Raw genomic sequence first — 14,840 nt, 5'->3', positions numbered from 1 at the left:
ATTCTATTGACTTGTATATAAATGATGAGAAATGGTTTGTTGTATTCTTCTCTTATCCTCTCATTTTGAAAATTAATCATTGGATTTGTAGGATCTATATGTGGGTTTTTGCAAATTCTACAGATCTAATGATTAATTTTCAAACTGAAAAAATAGGAGAAATACCAAACTATACTAAATAACATATCTAGTAAATAATTGGGTTACAATAATGGTGTGCTCAATAAAGAAATCATGAGTGTTATGATAATAGATACAACAAAAATGTACGTGGGAGATCTAAAATCATTTGGATTTTAATATCTACGACCATCCATCCTCAATTGGTAGAACCTTGTATTATTTCTTGTGTCCAAACAATCAGCGTTTATATATGGTAGATGATCATCTCCTTAATCAACCAATTAAACCAATTCCTTCGAAAACTCCAAAATCTCCATTCCATTCAGATAGGCATTTTTATTTTTAGAATCCTGTCTAGGCCCTATGGTAGCAGTGATAAGTCCCAAAGCATCTGAATCAACCAAAAAATCCCAGTAAAATGGAGCTGACAACTGCTCAACTTTGTTAAAAGGATCGTCAGGATAGATAATCTAACTGAAATTGCTATAAATTAAGGCATTAAACTTGACAACAGCAGCCCTTGTGCTAACAATATCGCAGAAGTGCATCTGAAGCAGGTGTCTGGCAGTCTTACCCACATCAAAACGCCAAGTTATGACAGAAGAATTTGAACTCAATTCTTTGCAATTGTTGTAGACAATATCCAAGGCACTATACAAAGTTGCACCAAGAACATCATACCTAGGCACACCATCGCAAGGATCACAGGTTTTGGCAGACCCTGGGTAAAGGATATGACCATCATCCGGTGTCCAAGTCCTCCACAGTATGTCAGTGTTCTGTGGACCTCCAACATTGACCATGTGAAGTGTGCGTAAAACCTGAGATCGTACGCCAACGTAAATTTCATTTTTCCCAGCAGAATTAATCACAGGAAAGTCATCCATGACGAAGTCCTTATCTGGGATTAGAAAGACTTCTATGGCGTTCACGAAAGCAAAAGAGTTTATCTGAGGAGTAAAGTAGATGCTGAACTTGCTTTCATTGATTGTGAGTAAGAACTCCTCAATCACAGCTGGTGAACCACTGTTCTCTTTGACACCAAAGTTTGACAGCAGCGAAAAATTAGAAGTAGAAACATCGAATAGGGCGTTAGCCAGATTAGTGTTCCCGGACTTAAACGGGAAGAAATGGAGACGAACATAATAAATGCCATGATCACTGATGTCAAACTCATGAAGAGGATGGTTTTCTGAAAATTCTTGCTGTTTGATAAAGAGACGTATTTGTTGATGAATTGATGGCACTAACAGCAGAGCTTGGTCCAATAATAGAGTAGGGGCCCGAGCCACCATTCAAGTCGCCAACGAAGTTCCGACCGCTGACATTTACGTCGGACGTTGACCCACATTTTACAAAAAACTTAGTTGGGAGAGTTTGAGCCGATAAGAGAAGTAGAAGAGAAAGGATTTGAAGAAGAAAGAAAGGGAAATGAAGCTTTTCCATGGAAAGTTGGTACGAATTGCTACCCGAACCTTATCGATCAGCTATGCGAGGGAATTAAAAAGTAATGTGGATGCATGAAAGTATACTTACGGTAAACAACTAAAACAAGCATCCAAATTTAAAAATGTAGAAGAACGACATACAGCTGTTGTTGACATCCGAAATGTACGATGTTGTGTTCCAAATCTGGAGGGGTGCCAAATTTTGATATATGTCTGCATGATTTTCTGCAGAATAAAAGCAAATTCATTTCAAATGAAGAAAAGTCTTCCCAGTTCTTTAACGGCATTTGCATCGATCAAGCAGGTGATAAGTGGAGAAATATGGGCCTGGTGGACCTACTCCAATTGACAAGGTCAACATCTTAAATTGGCAGAGAGTTCTCGACCACTGAAAAAGAAGAAGAAGAAGAAGAAGATGATGGAAAACAAGAAGGGTAGCCTCACAAGATGCTTGTTTACAGGATTGCCAATTGAACAAAGAACTGGAATTGGCAAGTTCCCGGGAGAAATGATTATGTGCCAAGGAAAAATTTCATTTATAATTTCTGATTTTTTATTATTTTTACAATTAAGTATTAAAATTTTAAAAAGTGTCAATTTATAGTATCAATCTTTAATTTTTTTTTTTTTTTATTTCAACCATTAACTAGAATTTTCTATTAAATCTTGTTAAAATTTTTTAAATACCCTATCTTTTTCTAAAGAAAATAATAAGAAAAATGACAAAAATTTAGATATTGGTCAAAATTTAATAGAATGCACCAATAATTTGAATACATCCGTCAATAAAAGATGTATATAATTATCAACCAATTGAATAGACAGTTAAAGTCTATTATTATTATCATTGTTATCGATAACAAAAAGATAGGTTAATTGTCTTTGTTTGCACACGAAGGTTTTTGTCGTATAACAATCAAACATTTTGAACACTTTAAAACTTCTATCAAAAGAACATGCTAAGGCCATATTAAATCCGACAAATAATTTTGCTATGGGAATCAAACTCTTACACCCACCATTGTTGGCATGTAGGTTGATTGGTGTATTGTGTGAGTGTGTGAATAGTAAAAACTACGTGTAACGCTTTACCTTTTATAAAAACTAGCATGTAACCCGCGTCATGCGCGGGTTTTTACTAATTAAAATTTCATAATAAAATAGAAGTTTACATTTAATTTTAAAAAATAAAATAAAAATTTAAGAATAAAATTGAAAATGCGTAAATGTATATCATAAATTATCTTGTAAGGAATCAAAATAAATAACATGTATTCAATTTTTTTTTTTAATAAGTAATCACATTATTCAATTTTTATAGACGTTAATTTAAGAGATATTTTACATAATATAGGAATTCACAAAAACAAAGAATAAAATAGTGTACTCACATCACTGCTATAACTTGTATTCAATATTTACAAAAGAAACCTAAAAGAAAATTTTGTTAATAATTAACATCTTTAAACTAAAGAAAATCACACACTCACCATAATCAAATAATGAATAATTAACAATTTATAAACCATCAAACATGAAGCCAAATATTATATAGTCATTTTTATAAATATTGTTTTCTTATTACCTTTAAAATTAAAGGCAATAGGAAATGAAGTGTAACTCATACATCATTCTAGAAGTGTATATATACATGCATTGCATGTATAACGTAAAAGAAACTACATTTAGAACAAAAAATAAGGACAAAAAATTGAAACGTAAGATTTGTATTTTTTGTATATTTTTCTCGATTTCAATGAAACTAAGAGGTATAGAAAGAAGTCCCGACAAAATGAGATTTTTTTTTTTTTTTTTTTTTTAAATTTTCCCGACCACCGTCCTTCACATATATATCATAAAAGAAAATACTTTTAGCACAAAATAAGCAATAATATATAAATTTGAACATAAAATAAGGACAAAAAATAAAAACAGATGACAAACGAAAAAAAATGAAAATACTCGTATAGTATAAAAATAATTTTATTTTTCCTTTGTTGTATATTTTCTTCAATTACAATAAATTCAAAGCCTCATAGGTATAGAAAGAAGTTATGTCTAACATAAATTCTTTTTCTCGACAATTCATATATAACATTAAAAAAAATGACTTTTAGAACAAAAATAAAAATAATATATAAATTAGAACAGAAAATAAGGACAAAATATTAAACCAGACAATAAATAGAAACTGGAAAAATACTCCTATAATATAATCTACAGAGAGAGAACCTTTTGGTTGATCAAATTTGAAGACAAACTCCAAGGGACAGTAGATAGTTTTGAATTTTGTACAGAGAACAATTTTATAAAAGATTGTGATTTTATACTCCTATAATATAAAATAACTGTATTTTTTGTATATAAATTATAACATCAAATAAGGAAAAAAAAAAAAAAAAAAAAAGGGACAACCTAAGATTCACATTTTGGCACTTCACATCCATCTCCATACTCACCCTCAAAGTTACCTAAATCAAAAGAACTCATTGAAAACTGTTGCACTTTATAAAAAAAATACTTGCAATATAAAATTTAATCAAGAACCGATACAACTCGGAAAACAAATAAAGAAAAGCTTTGTCTTGCAGTAAGAAGAAGAAGAAGAAAAGGAAAAGGCAACTTGACCCAAACATATACTTTCAACAGAGAAAAAAAAAAAAAAGCCAAGAACAAATTTTCTGCATTTGAAAATTACTTGGGTTAAAGTGGTTTTCTTTTTCTATACTATTATTTTCTTTTCTTTTCCAGTTTTCATGTGCCTTCTCAGCAGCCAAAGAGAACTCTTTGAAAAACCTCATGCTCAACAACAACAAAGAACAATGAATTTTGTATATTAACTACACATGGTTCAGCGAAATACAATTACAAAACACAGAAGGAAAAAAATAAAAAAATTAAATCATATAATCGTAAATCAATATATATATATATAAAATAAAATATGTATGATCCCCACAAATCTACATAAAGAAAACATTTTGGTTGATCAGATTTGAAGACGAACTCCAAGGGGCAGTAGAACGATTTTCTTAAAGGGTTGTAATTTTGAGAGTGCAGTAAACAATTACAGTTAGTATGAAACACTACGTTTTAGTTTTAGTTAGTTTGTAGGAAAAAAATAAATGCTTTTATGAGTTGGTTACGGCATGTTTAAAACCAAAATAGAGTTCAGTTTTTTTTTTAGAGAGAAAAAATAGGGATTTAGTTTTTATTTAGCATGCAAATAGGGATTGAGTTTACTATCACATTTTAACACAAACTTAAACTCACTGTTTAACTTAAAATAAATACTTGGAAGCATTTTAAGATGCCACTTGTATGAATGTTATGCAATCTTTTTAGTGATTCCTCTATTATATATATATATGAAGCGTAAGTAGTTATATCTAATAAACCACGTGATATTATTACATCAGAAAAGATAAAATCTCGCAATGAAATATATTTTTTTTTTCCTTAAAGACTTAGGAATATAACACATTGAGCTGACTAAAGTACCTCTAAACATTCATCAAAATTATTTAGTTTTCTTTACACTAATTACATTGAAATATGTGTCACAAATGATACGCAAACATACATGAAATGCCTATTAAATACAAGCATTCCTCTAAATATGTTACATACAAAAAGCACGTAAACACAAACGATTACAAAGAAATACAACCATCTACAAATACATTAACTTTAAATCTTTAAAGCTAGCAAAAGTGATCAATGCCTTCGCCTTCTGAACCTGCATCCATAATTATGGGCTTGTGGACATTACCACAATCCTATACTATAACTGTGAGTCAGCTGATTCAATAATATGATGGTTTCCAATTTATTTAGAAATACACAATGCACAATATAACTTTATGTCTATATGTATATGCAATTCATGGTCTATAGTCATAATCCATAATCATGAATTGAATATATATATATATATATATATATATATATATATAGAAAGCAATGATATGATGACAGTTTTATGCAAATCTTATTTATTTTCTTCTTGCACTCCTCTCGTTCTAGGGTCATTAAATCTCTGTTCGTCTTAGCAGTTATTCATTAGAGCCTTGTGACCCCTTACTTGTAAAGTTTATTAGTTTTTGAGGCCTTGTGCTCCAACTGTGAACCTTGTACCCGCCAGGTTCGTATATATTATATTCTTTATGGGGTCTTGAGTACTCATCATGAGCCTTGTGCATCCATTGTGAACCTTGTCCCCACCAGTTTTGTTATTAATCAAATTAGTCATAATAATAAAATATGCAAAGTCCACTTGCGCTCACACGGATACAATTAAATAAACTTATAAACATGACATTATAGAAATCAGCATCATTCTCTATAAGTAATTAATACTTATAGCCTTTTTGTGCAGTCTCTTAACTCATCTTCTGCAATAAACACATATACCTACATATGCTATTATCATCATCGCTTATATATATAAGGAAATCGTAAGTGTTATGATAATTGATACTACAAAAATATAGGAGATCTAAAATTATCTGGATTTTAACATCCACAACCATCCATCCTCAATTGGGAGAACCTTGTATTATTTATTGTGTGCGTAATCCAAACATTAATCAGCGTTTATTTATGGTAGATGATCATCTCCTTAATCAACCAATTAAACCAATTTCTTCGAATACTCGAAAATCTCCAGTCCATTCAGATAGGCGTTTTTATTTGTAGAATCCTTTCTAGGCCCTAAGGTAACAGTGATAAGTCCCAAAGCATCTGAATCAACCAAAAAATCCCAGTAATATGGAGTTACCAATTGCTCAACATAGATAATCTGAGTGAAATAGCTAGAAATAGAGGCATCGAACTTGACATATGCATCCTTTGTGCTAACAATATCGCAGAAGTGCAACCGAAGCAGGTGTCTGGTACTCTTACCCACATTAAAGCTCCAAGTTATGACAGAAAATTCTGATTTCAATTCTTTGCAAGTGTTGTAGACAATATCCGAGGCACTATACACAGTTGCACCAAGAACATCATACTTAAGCACACCATTATAAGGATCGCAGGTTTTGTCATTTCCTGGGTTAAGGATATAACCATCATCCGGTGTCCAAGTCCTCCATAGTATGTCGTTGGTCTGTGGACCTCCAACATTGACCCTGTGAATTGTGCGTAAAGCCTGAGATCGTACGCCATCGGCAATTCCAGCTAGTCCACGAGAATTAATCAAAGGAAAGCTATCCAGGATGTAGTTCTTATCTGGGATTAGAAAGACTTCTATGGCGTTCACAAAAGCAAAAGAGTTAGTCTGAGGAGTAAAGTAGATGCTGAACTTGCTTTCGTTGATTGTGAGTAAGAACTCTTCAATCACAGCTGGTGAATTCTCTTTAACACCATAGTTTGACAGCAGCGAAAAGTCAGTAGTAGAAACATCGAATAGGGCGTTAGCCAGATTAGTGTTCCCAGACTTAAACGGGAAGAAATGAAGACGAACATAATAAATGCCATGATCGATGGCGTCCAACTCATATGAAGACGATGGTTGTGTGAAAACTCTTGCTGTTTGATAAAGAGACGTATCTGTTGATGAATTGACGGCACTAACAGAAGAGCTTGGTCCAATAATAGAGAAGCCGGCACCATTCAAGTCACCAACGAAGTTCCGACCATTGACAGTTACGTCGGACGTTGACCCACAATTTGTAAAATACTTAGTTGGGACAGTTTGAGCCGATGAGAGAAGTAGAAGAGAAAGGATTTGAAGAAGAAAGAAAGGGAAATGAACCATTGGGAAATGAAGCTTTTCCATGGAAAGTTGGTAGGAATTGCTACCCGAACAGGGGCGGAGCCACGTTGCCCCCCCAAGCCTCAAGGTTCTCCCCCAAAAAAAAAAAAAAATTTTAAAAAAATTTTAAAAAAATTAAAATTTTACCCTAAAATTTATTATTTTTTCAAATTTTGGCCCCCCCAAATTTTTTTTTTTCAATTTGGCCCCCCCAACTTGGGGGGGCTGGCTCCGCCCCTGTACCCGAACCTTATCGATCAGCTATGCGAGGGAATTAAAAAGTAATGTGGGTGCATGAAAGTATACTTACGGTAAACAAGCATCCAAATTTAAAAATGTGGAAGAACGACATACAGCTGTTGTTGACGTCCGAAATGTACGATGTTGTGTTCCAAATCTGGAGGGGTGCCAAATTTTGATATATGTCTGCATGATTTTCTGCAGAATAAAAGCAAATTCATTTCAATTAATGAATAAAAGTCTTACCAGTTCTGTAACGGCTTTTGCATCGATCTAGCAGGTGATGATGATAGAGGAGAAATATGAACTGGGTGGACCTACTCCAATTGACGAGGTCAACGTCCTAAATTGGCAGACAGTTCTCTACCACCGAAAGGAAAAAAGAAAGGAAAACGAGAAGGGTAGCCACACATAATGCTAATAAGTAATGTTAGAAGTTTATCTTGTATTCAACTAAAAATGTGGCAGTTTTTAAAATTAGTATTGGGCGTGTGATTGATCACTGTTAAATTTTAATCGATCAAATTGTGATTTTAAAAGCCACCTCATTTTTAAATGAACATAAGACGATTAACATTTAGAATTACTCCAAGATGCTTGTGTACAGGATTACCAATCGAACAAAGAATAGGAATTGGCAAGTTCATGGGATAAATGATTATAGCTAGAGAAAATTTCATTTACAATTCTTGATTTTTAACCATTTTTGTAATTAAGTATTCAAACGTTTAAAAACAAACCAAAAAAAAAGTTAATTTATGGTATTTATATTTCAATTTTTTAAAATTTTAATTATCCGTTATAATTTTTTGTTAAATCCTATAAAATGTAAATCCGCTTATACCTAGTCATGTAAATTGATGCCATAAACATGATGCACAACGTACGATGTGGGAAGAAGGAGATTTGGAAGAAGAAGAAGGAGAAAGGGGAAAAGAAAAAGATTGAATCCCACGATCCAAAGAGAAGAAATTTTGTGGTCTCACTACCAAATAAAGAGAGAAGAAAAAGAGTCGGACCTAAAAAGAAAAATATTTGTTTATTCTTCATCAATTCTCATCCGTCTCCATTAGAGTAAAAAAAAAAGACACCACAAACTTTAATCAGGCCTAAATTCTGAACCCAATCCATGTTCAAAATCAGGTGGCCTTAATGATTCAAGGTCGTTATAGGCCAGTAGACCTAAAATCTGAGCCATAGCGGGCTAATTCAGTTGGACCAGATGAGCTAAGAGCAAACCCGAGCCAGCTGGAGCAACAAAACACTTGGTCGTTTAGGTTGATTCAACATCCCCCCACCATTTAGCGACGTAGCTGATCAAGTTCTCCGTGATTCTATTCTATGTATTCTTTGGCCCAGCAAGTTCAAGCCTGCACAGCATGCGTGAGCTAGTTGACTACTATTCTCAGCAAGTTGGGTGCCGATTTCAAGAGTAATTCTGGTAGTAATTCTAATATTCTATATTCATAATAAATGTCTATTAAAAAATAAAATGATTTTTAAAATTATTATTTAATCAATTTCACGTTTAATAGTAATTTTAAAAACTACATTATTTTTAATGAACATTTAACAGACACTTAATGTACATGTACAAGTATTTATAAAAAAATGAGGTGGCTTTTAAAATCATCATTTGATCAATCACACGTCCAATGGTGATTTTAAAAGGTAACTCATTTTTTTATAGACTCTTAATGTACATGTAGAATTACTCCGAGTTCAAGCCCATTCTCAACGAAGTAATTCTATATGTCATATAAATGTCCATCAAGTGTTCATCGAATAATGATGTGACTTTTAAAATCACACTATTTAATCAAATTCATCATTTAATCAATCACATGCCCAATGATAATTTCAAAACTTATCTCATTATTTGATGGACACTTAATAGGCATTTATATGACATGTAAAATTATTTCCTTAAACGTATAAGGATACTCTCCGGTTCAGGTTCGAGGGAATCGGAGAGTATCCTGTCCCTTATAATACAGGGATATTTTCATTAAAAAAAAAATTGTAAAAAGACAAAAATATTCATGCATTATAAGGTATCAGATATTCTCCAATTCCGAAAAATAATTTGTGGGACGGTTTCGGCCTTCGGGCAGCACCCTCTTTTTATTAAAAATAAATAAATTTGAATGAGAAGACACTTTTTTATTAAAATTTATTTTTTTAATAAAAAGAAAATGCTGAGGGACAGTCCCGCCTCCTGTGTATCAGCGATACGCTCCTCCGGTTCCAGATCCGTTTCCCACCCTAAACTCATGTAAGCGGTTTCACGTGGCCCCTAGTTTCAATTTCCTTCCACTTTCTTTTTCTCTCTCTGACTCCCATGTATATTATATTCCCCTGCCGACCCTTCACCCATTCTATCACGCAGAGAGAGAGACAGAGAGGGAGAGAGAGCACTTTCATAGAAAAAGATCAAACAAAGTTAGACTCATAATGGTGGGGCAGCGGACGGTGACTAAACCAAGCCGCAGCGACGAGGTGTTGGATGCAGATGAACAACTGAGAATTGCCGACAAGATCAGAGCTCAGTTCGAGACCCTGGCCCCCAAGCGACCCGTCAAGCCCAACAGAAGCGAGTCTGACTCGTCAACATCAACCCCAGTGGAGTCTACAACCGTAGACGAAACTATTCCTGAGCTTGACAAGTTCCGAGCCCTTCGATCTCAATCTCATGTCTGTAACGTGCACCACTGTAGATTTAACGCTTGTTTTGGTTGTTCCTTGTAATTGATCTCTCCGAACGCTTTAAGATTGGCAGGTTATAGTACCGGCAGAGGGAGTTATCGAGGTGCAAGATGAGTTTGTGGAGACCCATTACTACAGCGAGCTACAGTCCGTTGACAAACAGCATCACACGGTTCCATATCAATCTTTTTATTTTTTATTAATTTCTTTCAGCGAGATTTAACTTCCTATATTTCGGTTTTTAAAGTTTGAATTCTTTTGGGTTTGGGTTTTTTTTTTTTTTTTTTGACTAAACAGACTGGAAGTGGGTTTATAAGGGTGGCGGGGGAAGGAGGTGAAGGTGGATCTGATGACATTCGGTTGCAGAAAGGCCATGATGGCGCAGGTGGGATGGCGGCGTACACTAGCTTCAGAAGCAATCCTGCGACAAACGATTGGGTTCCAAACGTCGATGAAGATCAGGTATTGCTTTTGATGGTTGTTATTAGAATCTCGTAATGGAAGATACAAGATTTAACGCACAATAGATCGATTAATGGACAATTATCTTCTTTCGTAAAGTAACTATTGTTTTGGTTTTTTAATGATCACAGGTCTTTGTCTCCTCAAAGCCAAATCGGAGCGAGAGTTCTTAGATATGCCGGCGGCGGCGGGGCAGTGGAGACTTTGAGAAGGGCTTGTACCAACTTTTACTTTTACTGTTCGGTGTTACTGGATAAAGCTCAGATAAGGATGTGTTTGGTGACAGCTTAAAAAATCCGCATATTGGCTTACTGGCTTTTGAATAACGCAACCAACAACTTCTACATTGTTCTTATCCAAATCCACTGTACCACTGAAATTTTTAATAGTTAATTGAATGATTGAAGGGTTAGATTATCATAAAGACCAACGAAAAACTTATTATGCGTTGTTCTTATCCAAATCCACTGTACCACTGAAAAAATTAATAGCTAATTGAATGATTTAAGGGTTAGATTATCATAAAGACCAACGAAAAACTATAGATTAGGACAATTGGCCCACTAAACGATCTGCAATTTAAAGTCCGTGTGTCAGGTTAAAAGCCTGTTATCAAACAAAATCATATCATGTTTAAGAGTGTACAATGTGTTAGAAAAAAAAATTGTCCTTTTTCACATTTTTAAATCATAGGTAATGAGTGCACTTTTAGATGTTTAATTACGCTTTAAAATATTATGTTTTCATTAATTTTATTCTAAAGTCGCCGTTTTTCAAATCACATATTTTGAAACAATTAAACTAAACGATCTTCAGTACTTGTCAACGAACCAAGAATAACTCGACAACGCAAGAAAGAACTCTTTGGTGCTAATAAAACTTTGTTGGAGCTAATCGAAATCTGTTGCCATTCCTTAGTAAAAGGGGGACACTCACCGCTAGAAGTAGGGTGGTTCGAGCAACCATTCCTTAGTAAAGGGGTGGCATAAGCGGCCACCCCAAATGAAGGGAGGCTCGTGCGGCCACCGTGGCAGTGAAAATGAGATAACTCATGCCATTACTCCCAACAGAAGGATGACTTGCACAGTCAGCCCTCCAGCACCCCTGAGAGTAGCCTCTCATCTGCCTTTTCATTTCTACATAAAATGAAATAAAATTAATAATAAAAATAAATAAATAAATAACTTACCACTTCTCTTCTTTGAGAGGTAAATGACTTTAACTTAAAAAAAGCTTAATCCTATAAATTTGGATACAAGTTTGGGGGCAAATTAGACTAAGCATTCCTTTCTCTTAATTCTATTTGATGTAAGACTAATACTCTAGTCACACGTATATACCGAAACATCGCAGAGTCACAGACCAATAGGGAGGAGAAAGAGTGCTGTGTGTCATAGAGTGATGCATTTATAAACCAAAGAACGTCACAGTAAATGCAATCATGGAGCACAAATTGACATATTTGGATCCAATTACCTTCGTCGAAGTTCTATTTGGCATCCTATATATCTTCAAGCAACAAAAGCTCAAGCGAAACTATTATTAATGACATACTTTCTGAATTATGAACATTCCACCCAAAATTGGCTTCAAATCAATCTAGTTCACAGTACCAGCATACCGGCATTGCAAACAAAGACAAGACAAGAAAAAATCAGACTAAGTAATTGTGTGTTTGGCAACAGAGTGGAATAATTATTTCACTCGGGTTTTTTTTTTAAAACCCGCTCACCCGCTTAAATACCCGAGTTTGACCCGAATTTCATTTGAATTCTAAACTGACATTTTGAGTAATGGCTGGACCCACACGCAGGACAAGCTGTCTCCCAAAAAGCGCGTGAGTCCCACATATAAATAATAAAATAATACAAATTTAAATAAAAAAAAATTAAAAGAAATTAATTAAAAAAACAAGGGGTGGCTGCCATGGGGGTGGCCGCGCGGCCACCCCCGACCCCTGGGGGTGGCCGCGCGGCCTCCCCCGACCACTGGGGGTGGCCGCGCGCCACCCCCGACCAGCGAGGGTGGCCGCGCGGCCACCCCTACATCATTTTTTTTTTTAATATATTTTTTTTAAAAAAAAAATAAAAAATAAAAAATAATTTATTTTTTAATTAAATAATGAATATATATATAATAAATTATTATTATTTAAATTATTATTTTACACAACTTTTTAAAATACCAATCATTATATACAACTTTTTAAACTTCCAATCATTTCTTACCATTAAAATATAATATTTTTCAATCTCAAAATTCAACATCCAAACACAATTTTTTACCTCGATATTTGTAAATAGAATTAAAATTCAATTATAATTCTCAAAATTCAATACCCAAACGAACCATAAGAATCGGGCTTAACTGGAGAGTTGGGTCAACGTACGAAGACCTGAGCAGCCCTAACTTTGAGCATTTCGAGGGTTCGCTTGCTGATCTCCTTCGCGTACACTCCAAGGGTCTCGATCCTTCTGTCCACGTCGTCATCAGCGGCAGAGGCGGCGGAGAATGCCTCCTCTTCAATGACACGGGCAGCGGCGGAGGCCTCGTCGGCCGGGACGGAGCCGTAGTGCTTGGAGTTGGAAATGACGGAGGAGGAGGATGACGATGATAGGGTTTTGGTGAGGCGGACGATCACGGCGTCACGGACCCCCTGCGAGGGCAGCCAGATTGTGAATGAGACATTGGTGTTTTCGGCTTTTGTGGCGTTGATCTCGTGACGTTTAGCTTCTTCGACTTCTGCCATTTCCTTTGGGTTCGTTGAAACACTGAGAGTGGCTCTGACAGTTTTCCTAATTATTTATAGGGTTGAATACAATTTTACTGCCGTTGGCACTTGGCAGTATTTTTTATTCAAAAAATAACAATTATGCTACCACAAAAACCACATGAATAAATAGCTGCATCTTTTTTTTTCTTTCTAAATTCATATTTAGGTCCTAATTTTCATTTAACTTGAATTTAGTCCTTAAATTTCTAATTTCAAAAATTATGGACTATAAAATTTAGTCTTTAGGTTTATAAAAGAAAAATACTAAATATATAATTTTATTTAATATTCATCCAATAAAACTGGTGTGACATTCTCAATTAATCTTTGGATCAATCATTTTTTTTTTTTTTTAACACATGCTATCATATATAATTGAAGAAAGCCCTAGGGCAAGGAAAAATACAGAGAAAATAGATACAAGACCCTTAACACCCTAAGTTAAAAAAATCTGACTTGACCGGCAACCTAAACAATACATAAACATTACATGGACAACAATGAACCACTCTTTATATTTAAGCACAAACAATAAATAATAGAGGGTAGATTTAACACCTAAGCCAACAAATAGTCCTGTAACATTTAAGAATCCATACTGTGAAAAGAAAAGAAAAAAAATAAAAATAAAAACCCTAAACAAAATCCAAAACAGGTCCATCGACGGGAAGCGTCGCCATCGGGGACCTCCTTTACAATAGAAGTCTATCGAAAGACCCCGGAACCATCAAAGAACCATTCGCCACACATTGGAAGACAAGCCACGACCCACACGCACCGAGCGTGAAGATCCGGCATAGCTGTGGCTGGATGGTACTGGATCGGAAGAAGCCAATGACCACCGTGGAGAGGCACGTGTCTTGAAAAAATCAGCCGAAGTGAACAAATTTGATTCTAAAGAAAAAATCCAAAACAAAAAATTAAGTCAGAAACTCCGTCGGAAATACACCAGAAAGTCGCTTCCCAACCCAAAATTGTTGAAGTCTTTTGCTAGGAAACAACAACCACCATCGAATATAACCTAGTGAAACAAAACTCCACAACTCTTATGGCTATAAGACACCTAAACTCTACTGGATCTAATCAGGGAGGAACAAAAAAACCTCCTCCACCCTTGAATGGCGAGGAAAGCACCATCGAAAGAGCGAGGCGTGGATCAATCATTATTAAAATAAAAAAGAAAAAACGAAAAAGAAAAAGATTGAATTAGTTTGGAGTGTCGCTTAAATATTATTGAATAATTGCATGATCCATATCCTTTCATACTTGACATGTCAACATTACTTACCATATCGATATTTAACTGAAATTTATTTATTTATTTTAAAAA

At 34.6% G+C, this 14,840-nt stretch overlaps 3 protein-coding genes across 3 annotated transcripts; 1 reads left to right on the top strand and 2 right to left on the bottom strand.

The window, feature by feature from the left end:
• Positions 1 to 6,204: 6,204 nt before the first annotated feature.
• On the bottom strand, positions 6,205 to 7,353 carry LOC133862650 (probable receptor-like protein kinase At5g24010). Its single transcript, XM_062298495.1, has one exon. It carries the CDS (start codon positions 7,351 to 7,353, stop codon positions 6,205 to 6,207), a length of 1,149 nt encoding a protein of 382 aa, XP_062154479.1.
• A 2,579-nt stretch (positions 7,354 to 9,932) lies between these two features.
• Positions 9,933 to 11,092, top strand: LOC133862297 (uncharacterized). Its single transcript, XM_062298069.1, has 4 exons — positions 9,933 to 10,263; positions 10,349 to 10,447; positions 10,573 to 10,737; positions 10,869 to 11,092. The coding sequence occupies exons 1-4, from the start codon at positions 10,024 to 10,026 to the stop codon at positions 10,908 to 10,910; spliced, it is 546 nt and encodes a 181-aa protein (XP_062154053.1). The 5' UTR covers positions 9,933 to 10,023; the 3' UTR covers positions 10,911 to 11,092.
• A 2,025-nt stretch (positions 11,093 to 13,117) lies between these two features.
• On the bottom strand, positions 13,118 to 13,486 carry LOC133862649 (MFP1 attachment factor 1-like). The gene has a single exon (XM_062298494.1). The coding sequence runs from the start codon at positions 13,484 to 13,486 to the stop codon at positions 13,118 to 13,120; it is 369 nt and encodes a 122-aa protein (XP_062154478.1).
• Positions 13,487 to 14,840: the final 1,354 nt, after the last annotated feature.

This window comes from Alnus glutinosa, chromosome 3 (assembly GCF_958979055.1).
Source record: "Alnus glutinosa chromosome 3, dhAlnGlut1.1, whole genome shotgun sequence".
Lineage (NCBI taxonomy): Eukaryota > Viridiplantae > Streptophyta > Magnoliopsida > Fagales > Betulaceae > Alnus > Alnus glutinosa.
Note: the sequence above shows the minus strand (reverse complement) of the source record. Positions and strands in the feature narration are given on the sequence as shown.